Source organism: Falco cherrug, chromosome 12, assembly GCF_023634085.1.
Source record: "Falco cherrug isolate bFalChe1 chromosome 12, bFalChe1.pri, whole genome shotgun sequence".
In the NCBI taxonomy this organism is placed as follows: Eukaryota; Metazoa; Chordata; class Aves; order Falconiformes; family Falconidae; genus Falco; species Falco cherrug.
In genome coordinates, this window is record NC_073708.1 from 33,718,362 (window position 1) to 33,738,487 (window position 20,126).

At 43.8% G+C, this 20,126-nt stretch overlaps 1 protein-coding gene across 4 annotated transcripts; it reads right to left on the reverse strand.

Annotated features, from left to right (window-relative positions):
- Positions 1-148: 148 nt before the first annotated feature.
- SERBP1 (SERPINE1 mRNA binding protein 1) lies at positions 149-17,083 on the reverse strand. Of its 4 annotated transcripts, none has more exons than XM_055725186.1 (10): positions 16,574-17,083; positions 13,323-13,485; positions 12,228-12,365; positions 12,010-12,081; positions 11,343-11,417; positions 8,842-9,019; positions 5,572-5,619; positions 2,877-3,050; positions 1,854-1,892; positions 149-572 (listed from the first exon to the last, which is right to left on the reverse strand). In XM_055725186.1, exons 1-10 carry the CDS (start codon positions 16,962-16,964, stop codon positions 516-518), a joined length of 1,335 nt encoding a protein of 444 aa, XP_055581161.1. In that variant the 5' UTR covers positions 16,965-17,083; the 3' UTR covers positions 149-515. The 4 variants fall into 4 exon arrangements, with proteins under 4 accessions (XP_055581161.1, XP_055581160.1, XP_055581163.1 ...); XM_055725185.1 differs by having other exon boundaries at positions 12,010-12,105; XM_055725188.1 differs by lacking the exon at positions 5,572-5,619.
- Between the last annotated feature and the right edge of the window lie 3,043 nt (positions 17,084-20,126).

Below are 20,126 nucleotides of genomic sequence, written 5' to 3' on the forward strand. Positions count from 1 at the left end.
CTAAACAGGAATTAAGGAAATAGAAATAGTGTGCAATAATTAAAACCCAGTTTGTAGTTCAGGGAAAATGTCTTAAAATCCTGAATTTTAAAAAAAAAAAAAAAAAAAAAAACAAAACCAAAAAACAAACAAACAAAAACCCCACAAATGAAGTGAAAGCTTTTAACTGGTACACACTGTTCACACCTATATTTCAAGTTTGGAAACGCATATTTTCAAGCAGCAATACAAAAAAGTATCCATGAAGAATGCATAATCTCTGAAAAAATTATGAAAACATCCCTGCTACCATTACATTTCTAAATACAAAACTGACTACCATATTGTTGCTTCTGTGTAGCGAGAGAAGTTCATTTTCAAAACAGATAAAATTCAGTCTTTAGGTGTGAATGGTATGAATGACAGTCTCCTCTTTTTTTTTTTCTTTTTAATTTCTTAGTTGTTTAGGATCCTTAAGCATGCAAGCCTCGGAGAGGAAGGCCCGACGAGGGCAGGGTTGGCTTATGACATCCAGTTTAGGACAGAGCTGGGAAAGCCTCTGGGTCATCTACATCAGGAGCAGAAGCACTTGACTGAAAGAGAAACATCAGAAAGTTACGACCTTCAGCAGCATCAAGCCCTACCATGTTTCTAATTCTTCACACATTACAAAGTCCTTCCACTCAGCAGGCAAAGACAGCCCAGCACACAGCGGAGCGGGGCAGTGCAAGGTGCTGGCACACACTGGGGCCAGCCAGCGGGCACGGGGACAAGGTTAAGCCTCTGTCCCTCTGCAGACAGGCTGGGCACCTGCACGGGGCAGCTGCGGGCAGGGGGGCTCCCTGCACCCCAGACAAACAGGGGTGGGAATTCCTCCTTTTAAAACTATTTTAACCTGAACCCTGTTCAATAGGGAAATGCCAGGATTCAAAGAGGTACACAGTACAGCAGAGTGAGCAGGATGGTGCTGGACAAATTACTACCAGAGCAACTTTTTTCCTCCATGATAAGCAACACTTATCTGTTCTCCTTTATCCCAAGGACTAGGAAGTCTCCTGTACTACCTTTTAAAACAAAGCCTACATCTGAATCTTAGAATCGTTTAGGTTTGAAGAGACCTTTAAAGATCGGAAGAGGCACTACAGGCAAACAAACCATGTTTGCACACGATTATTGCACAAGGTTACATCTCTGTTTCCATTGTAGGATCCAAGAGATCCCTACACGTGGGTTTACACCATTCCACTAGCACACAACCATCAATTCTTACCAACGGACATGACAAGAGTTACAGAAAAGGCCTGTCTGTAGCACAAATTAAGTTTCACATGTATAATTTTTCCCCAGTCACAAACTAGCTGTTGATAAAGAGAATTTTTGTGCCAACCTAGCCCTAGAAATTCATACATTTAAGTTAAAAATCTCCTCAGTGCTTCCCAACAGATTTTTTAAAAGGCTCTGTACTGCACCTAAAGAACAGTGCTGCAATTAAATGCAGAAATTAAGTATTTTAAAATACTCTTGACTTTGTCCGTGAGGATTGTGGAAGAGAAGAGTAGGAAAAGCCAAGACAGTTCAATTTCCTGTAAAGACAGTCATTTATCAAGAGATATATTTAAAGCATTCCAATAAAAGTGGTATCAACACCTGTAGGCAAGACTAAGACACTACAGAAATACCCAGCCCTCAAACTGAAGTTAAAAAGTAATAGCAGGGTCCTCAGCCTCTAGCCTTAGTATCTCCGGCTGCTCGTTACACAAAAGCAGAACGCAAGCCAAAAAAGCCCACCCGCTGCAGGACGGGAGTTACCGTCCCTGCAACAGGAGGGCCTTGTTCACACATAACGTACACAAGTGCCAGCAGAGATCACCAACCTGGTTGGGTGTGTGGATCACGTCAAACTCCTTAACCAACTGAAAGGAAATAAACAAAGTCAGCATAAAATAGGCTGCAGGGAAGTTTTTTATTCTTGAAGCAAGACGCCATATTAGTGAAACAACTCAAGAGCAAACACCACCACCATTTAATTTCAATTCTTTAAAATTTTCTTACATTGGTAACGGGAGAGTTTTCCGACTACTAAGCCTAAAATTTAAAGTGATCCAGTGTAAAAGAGAAAACAAGAGTCAAGAGTCCTAGAAGAGTCAAAAATGAGCAAGTCTGGTCTATGTGAAGAAAGCCACACCAGACTCATTTTCTAGTAAGTAACAATTTGATTAGATTTAAGCTGAGTAAGTGCTCCATATTAAACCACACCTTTACTGTAGCTACACTACAGTACTTCAACTTTACATCTTCTCTCCCTAACCTCATTTGGTACTTTCCCTGAGTATTTCCTTAGGGCTTTGGGACTACAGGAGGAAAAAAATTACTGCAGATTAGAGGAAAAAAACACCAAGAACCCCATTTCCACATGAAAAATCTAAATTCCTCAGTTTCAAGATACAGCATGCAGCTGTAAAACCAGTCTTTCACCCCCAACAGGTCACAATGCAGATACACTGTCCTGACTGTACCTGACAATAACCGCTCTAGCACTTGCAGTTCTGCTCTGGCACCAACAGAAGCACCTCACAGTACATTTAGATCCGTCCGCACTGAAAAGTCGTTTTTCAGCTTCAGATAGAAAAGGTGGGCACTTTTTTTTTTAACCCAACCTATCCCCACCCTCCCTTTTTTGTGTTTAATGAGAACACTGCTAAAACATTCGTCCTTTTGCCCTAACAGTAACCTAGTTTAAATTGGCAAGAACAGACACTTGACTTGGTTTTCAAATGTGGCGTTTGTTGTCAGAGCAACTCCCCAGAAATAAGGAAGATGCCTAAAACTATCTGTATGAAAATCCTAGTAACAACTGAAACTAAGCTCCTTTGTAGATGAAAGCTGTAGCTACTTACCTTGTCAGTTCTGCCTCCACGGCTGGCCCTGCCACCACGTCCTCGGCCACCCCGTCCCCCTCTGCCACCACGTCCGGGGCGGCCAAGGTCTCCAAAGTTGATCTCCAGCTGGGATGTAATATCATTTGCTGGCTTGCGGAAGTGATGATCCATTACAGAGTCCTCAGCATGAGCCTGAAATGAGTGTTTCCTCATGAGTAAGGAAAATCACCAAAGAAACCTTTTCATCTGTAGTTGCACTCTTACCATCACAGAGTACGCGTTCACCTCCAAATGCACTCTCATACTGACGAACGATTACCTTGACTGATTCAGGTTAAAAGACAGTGCAGGAATTGTTAGGAATCAAGTCATACCGCTTGTGCGGACAACAAAACCACACACAGGTAATCAAATAAGCACTTCAGCAAACAAAGGTATTTTGCATTTCCAAGACAATTCAGGGAAGCTCTGGAGTTTAGGCTTCTCCGAGACCAAACTAACCAGCACCAAGCCAGTACAGAACCTTGTTTTCTGGCATTTCTCCTCTTCTTACTTTGCATCCTGAGAAATCTTCAGGTTCTATCAATTCATTTCATTCTTTATAAATACTTACTTGGTAACCCATCTTTGTTTTGCTCAATGAGTACATTCTCATTTGCTTAGCTCTGTATAACTACTTAAAACAAGGGAGACTGTAAGAATCCCTTACTGGTTTGCATTAGCCATAACGAACAGCAAACGAGGCATAACGAGTTCAAACACAATGTAACTGAAGTAGCCAAAACATTAATGCTAAAACAGAGAACCAACCTCATCAATTACACTGAAAAACAGGACTCTCCATCGCCTTTGCCATGATACAACACTTACAGCTGGTCAGTTCCTAGTGCATTCACAGAGAGAAACCGGAGCTTCAAGGAGCAAGGTACGCACCAAAGAGTTAATGTCTACACCATAAATGCTACTACTCAGTACATTCAAGTATTTTAAATTATCACACACTGAACGCAAAAAGAACCAAGTGTTTTAAAGTGATTATTTTTCCTATTTTGTACAAATAATTTTTCCATGTAGTAAGTCAGATTTTGGCAGCTACAATGATACACAAAATGTACAACCAACCACACTGGATTAGAGCAAGGGTTTTACCCAGTCCAGCACCCTGCCTATTACAAGGTCTAGTCATCATATTCTGGAAACATGGCAACATACGATGCTTTCTTTTCCTATAAGCCCCTAACTTCTGGTAAAGCAATTATCAATTTGCTTGTTTTTTTCCCTACAGAAATGCCACTAGCATGCTTAAGCTTCCTGACTCTTTAACTTCTTGTGGTGTAATTTACACAGTATGCTGACTTTCAGAGGCAACATATTGTGCAATTAAGCCCTACACCCTTTAATTACCCTTTGTGGATCCTTCATAAGGCAGCCAATGGATACAGAGGTCTACAGTCAAAAGGCTGAAAGCTGCTTTCAGGGATTCCATGAGTCAGTCACAAGCACCATAATGTACAGAGCCATGAAGAGCCTTCTCCCCCATCAATCTAATTATCCCTTTCCACGTCCAGCTGAACATTTGGCCTCCACGATGTCATGCAGTGGAGAGCACTGCAATTTAATTGGGCACAAGAAATATCCCTCTATGCTGCTTTCTTTCAAGCACATTTGACTGAGATGTATTCCCTTAACAGCTGGTCTCCGTCCCACTCCTGATTTCATAGATCTGAACTGATACCCTTCCCTCAGAGACCTCTTTCCCAAACTCAGGAAGTTAGCCTAAGCAGTTATTTTTCAGAGAACAGTAATTCCACATCTCAGACTGACATGGCACTACTCAAATGTAAGTACACAACAATCTGTGAAACCATACACAACACCTTTTGTTATTGTTTTCATTCCTTTCTTACCACTAAATATTTTATCTATGGTTTTGATCACTGCAGGGTACTGAGACTGTATTTCCAACTTACTGGTAGTCACAGGACATTTTCTTTTGTGAGACGTAGTATCAGCAGATTTGTACAATAATTTTATTTGCTTCCCTCCCTACACTGCTATCACCTAAAATAGAAACACTACAGTCTACCAAAAACCCTGCATTTTCACAACTTGATTTGACCACTAAACCAACAAATAGCAAATTCTGTATGTAACCCAATGATTTTATCCAAAGCTGCTTTAAAACCCCACCAGTACAAGACCTGGCATATTCTCCTCATCCTCTTCTTTCACTTAGGCGACAACAGTCACAGACATACCATACAAATTGTTTACTCTGAATCATTTTTGGAAGCATTTATATGTATTGGCAACTCTCAATACTGCTCTGATCTAGTAAGTGATAGCTTCTTGAAGGCACTGCTGCACTTACGGGTCTTGGGAAAGGCTGTCAAAAATAAAGAACAAGCTGCTAAGGGAAAGGGGGCCAAAGCAGACAGCGAGATATGGAAAAACAGCAACAACAAAAAATAAAAAGACTCATGATAGAAGCTTTTATGATAAGGTGTGAATTCAGCTCAATTAGGAGCAAGGGTACTAATCATGAAGGCTCCTACATGGTGCACAGTTAGACAACAGGCATGGACAGAAGAGCTCCATATTGCATCTACTTTTATTCTCTCTTTTTGTGACTTCTTAATATCCAGACCTTCCACTTCAGAAGGGGCTCATATTAAAACACAGGTATTACCAGTTAGATATAAAGGATCAGTACCTCATTTGACTCCAGCAGACTCCCCTGCATTTCTGTCATCGCCTTTGTCTGATGAAAGTTGCGTGTCCACGCCAAAGTGACAAAAGGAACAAAGGGAGAAAACAAAAGGAAGAAATGAGACTCAACTACATACAGAAACAACAGGTAATAAGGTCACATGAACTTGCTGGATACAGATGTCACTGAGCACGTGAAGCAGCAAAAGGATGAGAACAACAGCTGTGCAAGCATCCAGAAAGATTAGAGGATGGACCATACCACAGGTGTGGAGACAAGAGAAATCTCAGATCAGTACCAAAAAAGTTCAACACAAGCTGCTGGAAACTCCAGTAGAGTCCGCGCGTGCAGGCTGATCTCCAGCACCTCAACGCATCAGGCACACTGCGTACAGAACTAGACAGGTAAGAGGGTGCGACGTTCAAAACTACCGTTAGTGAGAAAAGGTTCCTGCAGAGCCTCAATTCAAGAGTCATGCCTCTAAATTTTGAGAAGATGAAGTACTCTCTTCAAAAACGTTTTTCTCAGTCTCCCATTCCAACCTCCTCTAAGGAAGCTATTAGATCAGCAGGAAAGTTTAAAGGCACAGGAAAGAGGCACAGCACAAGCAGATACACAGAGGAGGAACTGATCTACTAGGGTATCAGTCTTTCCAGGAGACTTGGATCCAACTTTTCAAACAAATTTTAAGGTCTCTCCACAACATAACCCCTTTCCATTTTTTGTTCAGCTGTACACCAGTAGAACTTAAAACAGACGCAAGCCACTAAACCAGCTGCAGAGAAGAAAAAAAACAAGGATCTCTATTTCATGGCATAACAGCATAACCCAGTCTCCTGGAAAGTCTCATTAGACTAGGGCTGCCAATACACATGGATTTCACATAAAACCAGCAAGAATTTGAGACAGTATTAAGAGTTCATTTCATACAAAAATATCGCTTTCTAGAAATTGCATAGCAAATGTCAAAAAGAGGAAAGACCTCAGATAGGGTCAGGCATTTCACCCCTCAGGGAAGAGCCCAAGTAATAGGAGGAGGACAGCGCTTTCACGAGACCAAGGCAGATGAACAGTACTAGAACCTCACATTCCCTTTTCCCACAGACTCCTAGGGCATTCTCCCAGTAGCTCTCAGGCTACAGGAATGAGGGCAGTCATCACAACACCGCAAATTTTGAGAAAGTCCACTGGAGCGCACTGTGATTTTTCAACTGTAAGAGTACAGAAGATTTGGGGCTGAAAACCAGAATTAACCTATAAACCAAGTCAGTTCCACACAAACTCTCTTCTTGTCACTAAGAGTCACAGAAACCTTACATCAACCTTGATTTCATGACTCATAAGTATGTCCAAGAGGGCAAACAGAAGAACAGCAGGTGACTGGTAGGTTTTGTCATAACTTAAAGATATTTCACCTTCTAAACCTGCTCAAAAAGGAGCCACAACAAAGGCTTTCCTAATGCATACCGATTATAGAGCTATTCTGCTGCAGTACTTCACAAACAACCCCTGTGCTGCTTCCCACAGTATCAGCGAACAGTAAGTGAAATGGGGAAAGACATCTGCTGGACATACAATAAAAGCAGGCTAAAAGCATTGAGATTTAAAGGCAGTTTGTTAGTATCTCACTACTGCGCTTACACAGCAAGGGACTGTTAACTTCTTATGTGATAGTGCTAAAAAGATCTGACTCGTTTCTTTGAAGAGAAGTTAGTATAATCCACCCTCCAAACAGAACAACCTACTCATAATGTCAGTTCTTCCATGAAAGTAATGTGATCAGTTATCCTCACTGGTTCCATTTGGGTTTGAGGTAACTACCAATTCATTTTTCAAATGGAAAATACAGTACAGATCTTTCTAGATTAGCCAGAAGTACACCATCTTATTATACTGTCATACATGCAAATATGTTAAAGACGACCATCTTCAGCTGACTAAGTGTCAAATAAATCTGCTCTGGAGGGATTGGGGCTGCGGGAACTTGAAGGACTACAGGTTTAGTAAATCTTGGTAAAGCATATAAATACTTCTGTTTAAATATACTCTTTTTAACATACAGGAACATTTAAGTCTCAGTTCGCCTTTTCTACGCAAGCCGGAGAAAACAGTATTTAATAAACACTTCAAACACCAAACAGCTAAAGGTAAACAAAAAGATGTTCAATCATTTGACAAACTGAACTACCTTACACAGCAAGAAAATAGCACGACTGTGACAAAGTCAAAGTCATTCCGACTTCAACGAGATCAGAAATGGAGTTTTCATCGGAAAGTACTGAACAGTGCCTTCCCATCTGCATTACGTCCCCAGCTTACAAGAAGAAAAAACTGACAAGGTGTGAAAGAGCAGAAATACAGGCTAGAACACCAAACAGAGTATTACATACTATCTAGTTACTTCAAAGGGAGTCAGAACCATCTGGCAGACAAAGTTGCAGGCCACCATTATCTTAAGTGGGTCACTTAAGCTATTACAGAGTGTTAAAAGCAAAGATCAAAACCAAAGATTAATGCAGCCCTGCACTAAGAGCAGAGCTCTTAGCACTTCCCTCCCTTCTAAAGCCAAAGAGTATGTGTCTCCTTGCCACTCAGACAATCTTGGAAGAGTAAAATTTTGCAACAACTAAAACGAATATGCTTGAAAAACTACAATTTTAAAATAATTCTGCAGCAACTCCATTGTATATCACCGAGGTATACAAAGGTAATTCCACCTGGTTGCTCAAAAGCTTCAAGGAGGGCTGTCGACCTAACATTACAAAATGAGAAGATACCCATGTTACAAACATAAGAGAAACAGTTTAGGTGTTAAGGTGTCCGAGACATGACCAGTATTTTTTCAAGCATCCTAAGTCTGTGTACTGCATAAGACTAACATGCTAAATAACATAAGCTTTCTTTAAAAACAAACAAAACAAAAAAAAAGCAAAGAAATAAATTTGACATTGACAAACTTCTTCTAAAAAGTTCATCAAGAGACAGTCCTTAAAGTTACCTGCCCAGATGCAGCGGGTTTCCAGTCTTACTATATCACAGCATGCACCAACATAAGGGTACAGATCAACTGCTAAAACTACCCACAGTAAAGTGGCTGCTTACGCTAATAAAACTGGAGCCTAACTCCAGTTTTATTAAGAGAAATGTTGCTCCCTTACAGACTTTTAGCTACAGGTCAGCGTCTAGAAGAACGGAGCTTCCGCTCCAAGAAATGCATATCAATAGAAAAGCCTATACAATCTGGATACTAGCAAATATTGAAAGTCACTTTACCTCCTCGCTCTTTGACTTGTGAAGAACAAATCCTTTTTTCCATTGCCCATCAGCACCCTCATTTGGTTTACGGATGTTGAACTCAACTTTTGCACGATCCTTACTTTGAATAGCTTTCCACTCGTCCAGGGTCATTTCCTTAGGACCTTCTTCCTTAACTTCTTCAACCTCATTCTCTCTGTAGTAAATTCATGGATATTATGATCATGACTTAGAACTCCCATTCTAACGTACAAATTCAAAGTCACTTGTTAATCAGCACCAGATTAGTATTTAGCACTTAAGCAGCATATAGAAAAACCCCTCACTCCCACCACGCAGAAAGCACACATGAAAACTCACCTCCTTAAGCCAGCGTGCCAAAAAAAAAAAAAAAAAAAAAAAAATCACAGCCAGACACCTTTAAGCAACTAAATGGTGAGCACAGCAAAACGTTAAAATGAACACTGACCCATGCCATCTATTCTCCACATGAATGAGTTTTCTTTACAAATATGAAAGCCTAACTTCTGCAATGGACTTGTTTGGAGCTTTCCTCCCCACCCTTTTTGAGGTACCTCTCTCCCAAAAGTTCAAGTTAAGCCAGTGAGAGCGAGCTTGTTCTTCCCTCAATTTTCAAGTTTGTTTTTTTTTAAAAAAACAGAATTTAATCAGCTTTGGATAGTCTGCTTCCTTTATTGAACTAAAGATAATGGTTAATTTCCCAACTAACAAATAATTTTTATTTTCAGCCAACTTGAAAAAAACAACTCATACAACTCAGTTACTCATGCAATGTATCACCTCATTCCAAGTCTTTGATGCCTCTACCTTTTGCCAAAGAGCTATTTTTAAAAATAAAACACACAATCACTATGCTCAATAACAGATCATGTTCCAACTACACAGGCAGTCAATCCTCTAGTCATTCTTCAGTGTCTTTATGCAACTAAATTTCCGATTACAGAAAATTAGTGCCATGTATTTGCAGCAAAGAGATCATGAAAGCCTCAATTCAAAAGGTTTTCATTTCATAGCCATTAATTTTAACCTAGTAAAGCAGAGATTTTTATGTCAAAACTACCATATTTCTTTTTTTCTCGTTCTGTAGAACAGCATGGGTTTTGACACTGTGTATATTCAGAAGCCACTTTTGCTCAAGGTAAAGACACCAGCCCTCAGTATCGTGCAGGTTTTACTGCAGTAAAACAGCCTACAGTTCTGCCGAAACATTTAGGTTCAGATCCACAAACTAGCCAACCTGAAAACTAACCCATGTAAAGATGCTTCTCTATGAAGAAAACTGATGGGTTACAACAGATGCATTACGCTTGAAACTGAGAAGAGTACATATTTTCTGCAGATTTGAGGAAAACTATGACACACACAAAGAGCCTGTAGAATTTTGCAGATAACTGATCTGCACATGGATGGGTCAGTACCTGGTCAAGCAAGACACCGGGACACTGCTGCTAATAAAGATGCAGGAAATGCGGCAGGTAGCAAATTTAAGATATCTGGATTTCCAACAGATATAGTTCTTTTAAGGACTAGCTAGCTTGCATTTTCTGATGGATATCCAAGCCGTAATTCCTTAAAAATTCTCATACTACTGCTGTCTACAAGATAACCTTAACCTTGGACCACCAACACCTTCGAGAAGTAATGGCATTTAGTCTTTTTTTTTTTTTATAAGCTCAATCCATTTCTTACTCTCTACACAGTAACTGTACCCTCTTTACCACTAATCAAAGTCATTAATGAGGAAATCAAGCTATTGCAAACTCCAGGTTAGAAATCTTGTGCAAACAAGTATTTCAAAATTCTATCTTAGCTGTTAGCCATTTTCTGAATCCATTATAAAGCACACTCCCCATTAAATACAAGTTTCCACACTACCACAAAAATTTTTATCTCGTTTTTACGTCAACTGCAAGTATCACTACTTCTCGTTCTGCTTCTCTAGTTGCTGTGTATCATTCATCCAGTCTCTGCTTGCTTCCATAACAGTATCCAAGTGGAATGAGAAGCAATCAAGTTAACTTCTTCAAAAATTGCCTGCATGCACAGAAGCTGGAGAATGAAAGAGATACAACCATTCTCTGACAGGCTAGTCACAGTCTTGATGACTGTTTTGAAAAGCTAAGTTTAAAAAAAAAGTTACCTTCCACCAGCAGAATGTAATTTTGTCCCTTTTGCTTGGTGGTTCTACCTAGTTATGAGCTCAGATGCTTTTGGATTTGGTATTTAGAAGCTGCAATCCCAAGACTGTAAGCGTATAACAACCAATCATTAATAACTACATCTGAAAGTGACCTAAGAGCCTACATGACACTAACGTAACAGTTTCCAGTTAATTTTTAGACATGCACTTTTTCAAGAGAAGTTTTTCAGCAGCATTGTGGATAATTCTGTATCAGCTTAGTTTGGCAAAACAGAAGTAGGAATAAATATCCAAGGTTAAAGGTGAAGAAATACTACCTCTGAAGCAATCAAGGAACATTAAGAGGGGTGCTACTCACTTATTTTCAGAATCAGCAGGCGGATGTTCCTCTCCCTCTGGCGTTTCCTCAGTTACAGCTGACTGATCCAACTCACTGCAATTACATAATGTTTAGAGTTTGGGTTTTTCAAAAGTTCACCCCTATTTAAAGCTCCGTAAGATTAATGACTAAGTACTATAGCGGACTTACATAACCCACCCTTCTTTAACATGAACTATTTTATTAAGGATGGGTACTCTCTGTGCCTTTTAAATTCTCTGCTTTTCACCTTACTAACAGTTTTTCCCAGCACTAGTACCCATTCTGAAAGCCTCCCGCCATACCCTGAGATCCAAAATGGATCTGGTTATTAAAAATACTCTTTTCAGTGTAATACTTCTAAAAAAGCATACTTAACTTAATCAAAATTGTTAAACTGCCCTAGTAAAAGAACCGTTCAAAAACCAGCACAAGACACCACCCCCATTCCAAATTTCTCCAAATTACAGTTTTAACAGCAAACCCATCTCTTATGTTACAAGAAATTGCTCATTTTGATTCTGCAAACATTGTTTAAACAGAGTAACAAAAATCACAAAAATCAAAAGGCAAAAAATGTAGGCTGAATCTTTACATTACAAGCCTTAGGAATTAGGCTTTATTAACATTTGGCTAATAGTTTTCTGAGCAATTACAGATTACTAACGTTAGTTCATCTTTGACGGTTCCCCAGTTGTGTGATCCACTGCCACCACGCTTGTCCTCATGCTTTAGGCCGCTGAAATGTGAATGTGAAACAGAACTAACAAAACTGAGTTAACATTATAGTGTCCAGATACAGAAATTCAAAGACAGATTTTAAAACATTATTTAATTGTAAAGAATAGTAAAAAAAAAAAATAATAGAAAAAGTTAAAGACTTACGATCTATCGCTGCCACTATGTCTGTCAAATTCACGTTTGCCACGAGAGTCAAACCCATCTCCTCTGCCCATTCCACGGCCGCGTCCACGCCCTCTTCCAAGTCCACCACGTCCACGCATAGGTCGGTCAAGAATGGGTCTAGCATGGAACAACTGTCAGTATTTCACCTCCAAATATTTACAGCATGGTTTTTAAGGTTCTCTTTTGAGATTTTTATTTACCTGCTTTTCCTTTGATAATTACTGTTTATAACTGTGTTGAGGCTCTAACTTCAATGCCAAATTACTACACTGAAAAAACCCACATATATAATGCCCACATTTCAAAATCCAGAAACAATCGCTTCGAAGGATTGCTGTTCATTTGCATCTTCTGGCAGTAAATTCCAAAATTTAGCGTTTGTAGTGTGTTACTTACCTAGCCAACACTACAATTTCCATTTAACTTGTATTCATCCCACTTGGCTTTTAAAAAAGGATTTTAACTTCAGCTACTACAATTTTAATATTTGATCATTACTTTCAGAACACTTGGATTCTGGATCCCTCACGATACTCAACACACTTTAGATCTTGCCTAGATGTAAGACAGTTTCACCAATTCCAGATTTGAAGCCACTGCAGACAAGGTGTAAACACCTACATGGACAAACTCTTATTGGCTTTAAGTCAGCTGTACGGATTAACAGCAAACAGATCTCATCCTGCAGGCAACAGCTATACTCAAGCTCCTTTCCTGAGTTATCTGCTATAGATTTAGAGAGATACAGTGGCTAGCTTAATGATTTAAACCGTATTTTCAGACATGCCAATGGAACTGATCATGCTGGATCACTCCCAGTTAAAACTCCAGTTGAGTTTGTAAAGAGTTTGTAAACAAAATCACAGAAAAGGGAAGAGTTATAGTCTAGATGAGATATGCTCTTCTTGTGCGTGACAAAAATTGAATTCAATCAGTTACAATTTTGATTCATTCAGCTATTTGTTTGTTTAGGTTTTACCTTAGTAGCAAAATGCAAGACAGGCCCTTCCTAAAAAAGCTAGGAAAGTTCTTTGTCATGCAAGATAAAAAAAAAAATAAAAAATCAAATCTTACTTATCAACAGAAAATTCTCCTCCTTCGCCTTTCTCATCAGCAGGTTTATCGAAGCGGCGCTCACGAGGAGGTCGTCTCTCTGGTCTCCTGTCAATAGGCTTGCCTTCACCCTGCTGTTGCTGCTGTTGCTGCTGATCAGGCCTCCTGCCAATACGTCTTATCCCTGAAACATTAGGCGACACACATCAACAGAATGCAGAGCTGCTCTGGGAGAGATACTGATTCTAACACCATAAAAGAATACTGAAGGTAAGATGGAATTAACGTTTTTCTTCTAGCATTATGAGTAGATAATCTGAGAAACTATACCTTTATAACAAAGTAACTGTTTATCATTGACACTTCTGATTCACATTTTTCCACAGCATTTCAATCAAACTATTTTCTGCAAGTGTATGCTCTTACAATATTGCAGGAAACAAAACCTGTCAGAGCACACAATACATTAGTAATCCATGTTAAAATGATGGGGTCAACTTTCAAAGAGGGATCAAGGTAAGCAAGATTTCCACCCCCACCCCCCACCCCCGAAAGGCGCTTTTCAGGTCGAACAAGTGTTTTTGATTTTGACATGCATCACCAGGCTGGACTCTATGACAGTGACCCTGCTTCATCTCACTGTGCTCTTGGGAACTTTTTTGGCCAGCTGTATGACCCAGGGCAGGGCCACCCTTCCCAAGCAGGTGTCACTTGCATCCCAGTACGGTAGTTACTGGTCAGTGACTAAATGGTGTCTGCATCCACACCAATCCTCACAGCCTGATACACACTCCCTGACAAAGGCTCATCTCATCATGTGCGCACTTGAAACAGCTTAAGAGTACACTCTGCTACTGAACCGGCTAGTGTTCTTCCTTCCCTCCTCTGTGCCCTCTGAAAGACTACTTTTTTTTTCAATAATAGTAACTTCCGATGGGCATTACCTCTCTCACTAAGACTTCTGAAAGATCTTAAATGCAGTTTTCCACTCTTCCGAAAGGCCTGTTTACTCTTCTTTAGAAAGATCTGGACAAACACATTATTGCTTTGTTATGCTATTTTCTTGCCAAAATGTTTAGGGAAGAAACACTAAGCAAGCCACTGAGGCTGGCTCAATAATTGTGAACAATCTTTTAAATCGAATGCTGCCAATTTTACATTTTTTTAAAGAACTAAGGTCCTGCCTAACAAGCAATGTCCTATTTGGGTGGGGCTAGAGAAGTTACAGTTGTAATGATATCCAAGCCAACACGCCCAAATGAACAATGTCTTCCTTACCTTACAAGCTGTACTTTATATATGAAGTTTGCATGACATACATTGCTTGCTAAGTAATCCTTACTCCCTGAGGAAACGCAGGGGTTAAACTCACTAACATTTACTTTGAAAAGGACTCTCAAACTAAGAAGGCCCATTTAATTTTAGGAGGCAAAGCTCAGCAAGGAAAGCAAACAGGCTAGTGCCACATAGGAGGTATGCTGCAGAACTGGAAGGAATAATTCCATGTCTTTTGAATTTTGAGTTCAACACCCTGTGCTCAAAAAACCTGGTGAAGCCTAACCAAAAATACCTTTTCCTTAGTATCATAAAGCTTTGAACTGGTAATTCACCAGTCAAATACTCTGCATCCTTACATAGTGGAATAGTTTCAAAACGCAATACACTCACAAGGTACACAGCAAACCCTGTCAATACTATGGCATCAAACAACTTTATGGTGTTAGAACACTGTCCCACACAAAACCCAAAAATTTTCAAACTGGAAAGTGACTTTGTTTACTGCAGTGCACCATACACAGTTACAAAAGCAAGCCTGACTTTCCACTTCACTGCTATAATAAGCCACAAAGTACTTTTTTCATAGTGAAGTAGTGCTTGCTCTTGAAAATGAATGTGAAAACCAGGAGGTAAACATGGAGCGCTAGCCCTGCCAAAAACCTTCTGCGTTCTCTTGTGTTGGCCACAGACACTGCCATATTTCAGGTTTACCTCACGAGGGACACCACCACGACTCTGCATCTGACTATTAATATTTCCAGAGGACACTGGCTCAGCAAATTGCGACTCAGGACAAATTATTGCATTCCTCACACAGAAAGAGCTCTCAAGCAACAAAAGTACAGAAGACCCATGAGCAAAGACTACTGTAACAGTTCCTAACTTCTGCTTCTCACAAGGTGTTTTCAAGTGACGTCTGGGAGGCCTACTTTCTAGAACAACTCATATATTAAGACTACTTCTTTCTTAAAAAGCATAAAAGGTGGCAGAAAGTCATACTGCAACATGCGCTGCAGTAAATGCACAGGTGTTAAGACGCTTTCACGCGGCGCTGGGGTCTTCTGAACCAGCCGCGTTGCTGTAAAGATCTTCCAGAGTTAAACTGCAGCTGCCAAGCTACTTCCTCACCCACATGTCAACCGCTGTCACCTTACTTCGATGCATTTCATGGATTCCAATTTAATGGGAGTTCCGAGCAATCTGAGGTGTGCCGAGGTTTGTGCGGGGTACAGCTGCCTGCCACGGGCCGACATGTGTGCGCAAAAGCTACCCCTCCTCGCGCAGGGCCGCGTCCTGCCAGTCACTCTGCCCAGGGCACATTCGTTTAACCTATTTGTACTCGGCACTTTTTGTTGTTTTCCTTTTTTTCCAACACAGTTTCCCGCGTGCGACGTCTCCTGGGTTTAGACAAACACGTCTGAGAACTCACACAGCCCATCAGTGAAATACCTACGTGAGCCCTGTCAACCCCGTTCCCTAGAAAAACGAGGCGGGGGGATCTGGAAAGCGCGGGCGCTGCCACCCCCTGTCAAATGCGCCAGGCCCCCCGCAACACCCCACCAGCTCAGGACGGCGCTTGGCTGCTCCCGGAGGAGCCCGCCGCCCCCCGCGCCGCCCGCCAGGCGAGCCGCCCCGCTCCGGCACGGCAGCGCCCCACGCACGACTCCGTTCCGCGCGGGCCGGCCCGCGGGGCCACACCGCCCGCGGCCACGTGCGGCCGGCAGCGAGCGCAGGGCCCCGGTGCCCCCGGGCTGCGGCCGCCGCCAGCCGCCCCCCGGCCCCGGGCGGCCCCGCCATGCGCTCCCCCACGTGGGTGCGAGGCCGCCGCCCGGGCCCCGGCCCGGCCCCCCCCGCACCGCGCTCCGGCGCCTTCCCGCCGCCTCCTTTGTGCGCGGCGGGACGCGGCCCCCGCGGGGCGAGGGGCGGCCCCTCGGCGGGGCCGGGCCCGGCGCTCGGCCCCCTCCCCCGCCGCAGCCCCCCGCGGCCCGGCTCACCCTCCTTCCGCAGCGGCGCGCCGGGCTGGCCGCTGCCCTCCTCCCGGCGGTCGGCGGCGCCCCCGGCGGAGGCGGCGAAGGGGGGCAGCGGGTTCTTGCGCTCCTTCTGGGACTCCCTGCGCAGCTGCTTGGCCGCGCTGCCGGGGCCGCCGCCGGCGCCCGCCTGACCCGGGCCGCCGCCGCCGCCGGCCCCGCCGGAGGAGTTGGTCTGGGCGCCCGCCGGGCCGCCGCGGGCCCCGCCGCCCCCCTGGCTCCCGCCGCCGCCGCCGCTCTCTTTCCTCCGGCTCTCGGCCGCCCGCAGCACCTCGAAGGGGTCGGACTCGTCATCAAAGAGCTGGTCGAAGCGGTTGGTGACGACGCAGCCGAAGCCCTCCTGCAGGTGTCCGGGCATGATGGGCCCCCGTCGGCGGGATCCTCCTCCGATGCTGCCGGGCCCCCCGCGCCCTGCTCGCTGCCGCACAAGATGGCCGGCCCCGAAGAGACCCGCTTCTCTTCCGGCGCCGGGCACATCCGGGCACCTCACCCCGCGCGGGGCACGCCGGGAGCGGCAGGCGGCCCGCGCCCGCCGCCGCCCGCGCCCGCCCGACGGACCACAGCTCCCGGCATGCCCCGCGCCGCCATTGTGCGTGGTGCGCGCAGCCGCCCGCCATCGCAGCCGCCCCGGGCCGCGCCGCCGCGGGGGTGTCCCGGGGGTGCCGGCGGCGGTGACACCGGACCTGACGCGATGAGCCTCAGTTTTAAACGTCTTTCTGCACGCTAGGTCTGTGTGCCCGGCGGCGGGCGCCGTTCGCCCCGGGGTCGGCCCGCGCTCCTCAGGGCTGTGCGCCTTGCCCCTGCCGGGTGCGGGGGCGCGGCCTGCGCTCCCTCGGTGCGCAACCTGGTCACCTCAGGGATGTCCTGATAGGAAAAAACGTGGGGCGAGATCCGCACGCTTGGTTGTTCTCAACAAATTCCCCTGTTCAAGTGTTAAAAACCACTGGGGTACACGTAGAGCTTATTTAAGGATTAAATAACGCAGGCTGGATGCAACAAAGGTACAGTGTGTAGTCAGCTGTTAAGACACTTGTAGAGCATGCTGGTACGCCCGAGTGAAAACACGACCCGGTCAGGAGTGTCTGCCTTCATACTGGCACGTACTGGGGTCAGTGCACAAATACAGGAAACCACTGAGTATCTCGGTCTGCCCTTCTCCATCTTGTTGCCGCTCTGAAGAGCGTGGAATCGGAGGTGGGCATTTTGGGTTTCCCAGCCCGGGCCTTTGCGTGCAGCCGTGGGACAGCCACGGGACAGCCAGCACTGCGCTCGGCCTCTGCGGCTTTGTCCCCTGGGATGGACCCACCATCATCGGACCCAGCGCAGACTCGGGGAGAAACCCTGTGAGTTGTACGTGGAGGGTTAGGCAGGTGATAGTGCTGCCGTGTTTGAAGTGAAAGCAAATTGTTCTTCCTTCGCAGTGGTAAAGATCGTTGCCATGAGTGCTCGGAAGCACCACACGCATGGAGGCTGGGCAAGCGCGAGCGTGGACACGGTCCTTGTGCCCAGAGATCGAGTTAGTGCGGGGACACATTGCTCTGCTGAAGATACAGAGCGCTTTTGCATTCCAAACCTGTGACACCTCTCACTAGCCTTAAATTGCTTTTTAAAGCATGAGACGAATGTGTGTCATTGAAGGCAACTTCAGCAACAGCGGTTTGATAGATTTGCAGCTATAACCAATAAAAGTTACGCTTTCAAAACCTTGCAGATTTTACCTTGATCTTAGATATATAATAAAATTTCCTACTCACATGAACATTTATACGCCTCTAATTACCAGATACACACAATTAGAAGACAGTATCAAGTGAAGATGGTAAATATTTGCAGTATTAATCAGTCTTTGTAGTTCAAGTTATAGCCAGTGGGAATTATAGAGAGACTAAAACATATTTAACTGGCACAGATTTGACATGTCCTTCTGAAACACCTTTTTCTATGTTTGTATCTTTAAATAAGCCTTTTGGTACCTGTTAGTGTAATTAACTTTAACCTCAGCAAGGGTAAAATTTCTAATATTTGTCGTGCCTACCCCAAGAAGTTAGACCACTTGAAATAATGGTGTTAGGATTTCATTACATTTGCTCAGTTCTTGAATGTGCATTGCTTGTAAATTGATGACCCCACAAACCAACTGGTTTTGAAAAGTACGTCCACAGCTTAGCTTCCTCCAGATCAGCTGGAAATTATTTTGGTTGCATTTATTGTTCTTCATCAGCTTCCCCTGCAGCACCACAGCCACATCTGTTCTGCTTTTGGGAGGCCTGTGAGGAAGCCCCTCCTGCAGTACCGCTGCTAGGTCTGAGGAGGGTTGAAGCACTTGGTCGCTCACACAAGAAGTTCACCCCTTTCTCAAGGATATCGTTAAGTAGGCACCAGAAATTACATCCTCAGAACTCAAAATATTTTCTTCAAGCAAGCTTTTTGCTTTTGGGATTAATCAAATGTCACCAAGCAACACATAATTAAAACACTTTGTATTTACACGGCAGATGTTTTCAGGAAAAGCCTTGAACTCATTTCAGCCTCCTGTCCCATCACACGCACCAAGGCTGCATTGCATCACACACATTTTACAAAAAAAATTCCAAATGCTTCTCACTTGGAGCCCTGACATGCTGCTTGCCAGATGGCACAGGCAGCTTCTTGTTTATAAGAGGGTATTTGTTCCCAGAAACAGGCTTCTCAGTTGCCCATCTTTGGGGCTTGGGATTTTTTGCTCAAAGGCAGGTCAGACCATCTCTCTCTCGTTGCTTTTGCAAGGATTGCTCATCTTTGACTCTCCCACGCTATACTGCAAGCTGACGTACATTTCAGTATTCCAAAATGTTCCAAGTGCAGACGCGACATAATAGGTTTTGGGTCACACCTGGAATTAAACACAAAACAGATTCAAGGTATTTTAATGTAAACTGGGAAATCAATTGTGGTGTAAATAGAGTCACCTGCAGCCAGCTTTATTTGTTCTGTCTAGCGAGAAACAGGAGTTGCAGCGTGTGTGGTAGGAAGCGCTGGTTCTTCTCAGGACCACCACACGCTTTGGCATGCACTGCATGCTGGCACGTTGGGTTTGCTATAAAGAGGCCCAACAGTTAGTCGCACAGGTCAAAATTCCAAATGACAGTGTTGTCTGACAAATGTAATTCATGGGTTTTGGGCACTTCTGGCCGTAGGACAACATTTCAATTCATAACATTTAAAAAAGAGTCTTAAAAATTTTAAACTAACAGGGAGCCTTTACACCAAGGGAAGGTCCTAGCACCATCCCCACACAAGTGTTGTACTTCCCCCCCATCACACAAAGGACCAGCATGGTCAGGACAGGAGAAGTTACCTGGGTTTAAGCCTTATTTGAAAAGCAAACTCATTAATTGGCACGTTCGGAATGATAACTTTTGCCTCACTCGACAGGCACAGCCTTGCAGGAATCCCAACATTGATGTGGCAGCCTTTTCCTCAAGCCCATTCCTCAGCAGGACTGCAACCTGCTTTTCTCTCTGGGGAAAAAAGAGCAGAA